The 2,893-nt window shown below is 34.0% G+C and overlaps 1 protein-coding gene across 2 annotated transcripts in view; it reads left to right on the forward strand.

The window, feature by feature from the left end:
* LOC117124841 (rho guanine nucleotide exchange factor 5-like) overlaps positions 1-2,887 on the forward strand; it is a 6,994-nt gene extending 4,107 nt beyond the window's left edge. For both annotated transcript variants that reach the window (XM_033271180.1, XM_033271179.1), the window contains 5 exons: positions 425-609; positions 731-904; positions 2,051-2,121; positions 2,254-2,367; positions 2,549-2,887. In XM_033271180.1, coding sequence (XP_033127071.1) covers positions 425-609; positions 731-904; positions 2,051-2,121; positions 2,254-2,367; positions 2,549-2,844 — 840 coding nt within the window. In that variant the 3' untranslated portion in view covers positions 2,845-2,887. The remainder of the gene's footprint in view (positions 1-424; positions 610-730; positions 905-2,050; positions 2,122-2,253; positions 2,368-2,548) is intronic.
* Positions 2,888-2,893: the final 6 nt, after the last annotated feature.

Below are 2,893 nucleotides of genomic sequence, written 5' to 3' on the forward strand. Positions count from 1 at the left end.
TCCGGGGCCATTTTTTCCGGGGCCATTTTTTCCAGGGCCATTCTTACCGTACACCCAAACACACACCCACACACACACACACACACACACACCCACACACCCACACACACACACACACACACACACACGATGCTTTACCAAAACTAAGTCTAAATGTGAAGTTTAGGGAGTGGAGTGATAAAAAAAAAATACTAAAAAAAATACTACAAAACTGACAGGAATTGAACTTAAGACCCTGTGATTGGAAGACAATTATCTTAACCACCAAGCTATTCAACTCTACTAAGAATGGTATCAGCACCATTAAAAATGTTGGCCAAGGGAGTTTCTAACATTTTTGTCCTTTTATCAATTGTTTTTCTATGTTAACCAAAAGTGATTTTGAAATTGTTCTTAACTCATCGAACTCTTTTGAAAAATATAGAAATTATCAAATATTCAGGATGACTGGATAAAGAAACAGGATCAAGTGACATTGTATACTAAACGAAAAAGAGATCATGTGCCATTTCAAAAGCGATATCGTTCGACTCAAATCAACCTATATGTGTCTAAATCTGCCATTATTTTGACGTCTTCCTCAGACGAAACTGTCGAAAATTCAAAAACGTAAGTCGTAATACATGATTTTCGCACGTAAATCATAAAACCATATAATATTTAATTTCAAATATATAATATTATTTTGTCTAATTGATAAAATTATATATTTATAATAAAATGGAGACAGGTTCTGTAGCTGTTATGATCGAAACTATGCTGATGTGGCTATCATAGATGCAAAATCTCGTGAGAGCTGGATGCCTGAGAGAGAACATTTGTTCAAACTGTGGATCTATGAAAAGGACGGTATCAAATACCAGCAATATGAATACGTCATCGGTCTGAACTCTGATCGATCAATGTAAGCATGAAATTAAATCAACTACAAACGTATATAAGTATATAAGTAATAATATATATATATATAAGTAATAATATATATATATATATATATATATTATATACTTTTTTTAACTCAAGTGATCTGAGCTGAAGTTGTTCTGTCTCTTATACACATCTAGATGTGTATAAGAGACAGAGCTAAGCTAGCGTGATTTTGCTTCAGCTAGGGTCTCCAAAGGTCCCAGTAGGAGATGAGGTGACAAGCCCTGTAGTTTCTGTCGACAATAATAAAATGGGATTTCAAAGGACTTATTATAATCGATTTTTGAATCTCAAATTTCATGCCATGTCTCAACCTGCAAAATGTTTGCTTCGGCATCCAGACCTAAGCCTTCACAACAATGATTAGTGAACTAGCTAATGATAATTTAATAATAATAATATAATAATATAATTAAATACGGTAACAGTAGAAACATGAAGCGGTGTTTAAACAGTAAAAGAATAAGCATAATGAATAAACCAACACATTAATATACGTCAGTATATATAATGTCTCTTATACACATCTAGATGTGTATAAGAGACTATGTATATACTGTTTGATATGTATTTTATATTCCTTAATGATTTATTATGTTATTTTGTTTTGATATACTGAATATGGATAAGGTGGTAGGCCTATGCCAAATTTGTATTAAGTTTTTTTCTTGTTGAACTCTTGTTCACTCATATAGTTATTTTGAAAATGATGTATAAGACATCTTTGTATGAGTAAATTGGTTGTTTGAATCAAGCACAATATATATTTAATGAGATATATTTCAGTGTGTGTTTGATAGATAACTTTATCGTCTTTCCCGTAAATACAAATAAGGAAATTCATTCTCCATTTGCAAATGCTGCAAAAAATTATTATTATTATTATTATTATTATTATTATTATTAGTGACTCGTCAATGCCATGGTGGGTGAGAAGCGTATCGAGTGAAATAGAATGAATATGAAAAAGTCCGGTGCCTATTCACCAACTACAATAATAATTATACTTTTTTACCAGGTTACAGTATGCAAACAAATTATCATCAACAGCAGCAAGACATAGGCCAGATATAACAGAAATTCAGAGATTTGTTTTAATATTGATTTTTTTTTTTTATCTTAGGAAGGATTTATTGGAATGGAAATCGGCACTTGTTGTGGCTACAGGTGAATCTGGGATATTTGATGACTACAGTAAGTCAAATTTATTTTAGTTTGGACACAGTATAATGTTTAATAATATTTATCTAAATGTTATGTAGTTCCTCTTTTGATGGCATGTAGTTTTTCTATTGTCCTATCTCATTCCGATCACCCTTCTTGCAGGACGACCAACCCACATTGTAACTGAATCCTTCATCACTGACAGAAAAGGCGAGCTTCATCTGGAAATCGACGACATCGTAGAGATTCTAGAAATGCAGATCGCCCGTGACGAAAGTAAACATATTACATTCCCCTCGAATCACAATTTTATGTCAGTTTTGAAGGCCTAACATTCTTGTGCTTTAGAGTACAGGGCTATTCTTATGAGACAGTTCGCAAATAAATAGATGTAAAATTACAGAAAATTAATAGTTTTTAATTGCACTTTTTTTTTTTTTTTTTTTTTTTTTTTTAGCCTGGGTAAAGGGAATGCGACTTAGTGATAAGAAGACTGGGTGGTTTCCAAGAAACAAGTTGGGCCATGAAGTCGACAGTGAATACAGCATAGGTCAAGAGGTTAAGCTTCGTTATCGAAGAGAGAGAGAAAGGAGAAACGATCAAGGATGGCTCCAGGATTTTCCAGAAGTGGGGCCCAATGTCCTCATCAGAGTGGGGGCCGGCGACCCCAACGAGAGCGAAAGTAGGCGTGGTCGGGATTCGCTCAGAGTCTTAGAGAGGTTGTCGAGGGGGCGGAGCCCCCATGATGAATGAGAATTTAGTGGTTTCAAGGGCTTATTAAATCGATTTTAGTCTTCTACAC

Source organism: Anneissia japonica, unplaced genomic scaffold, assembly GCF_011630105.1.
Source record: "Anneissia japonica isolate Jap-2015-1 unplaced genomic scaffold, ASM1163010v1 scaffold652_len952628_cov199, whole genome shotgun sequence".
NCBI classification, from domain to species: Eukaryota; Metazoa; Echinodermata; class Crinoidea; order Comatulida; family Comatulidae; genus Anneissia; species Anneissia japonica.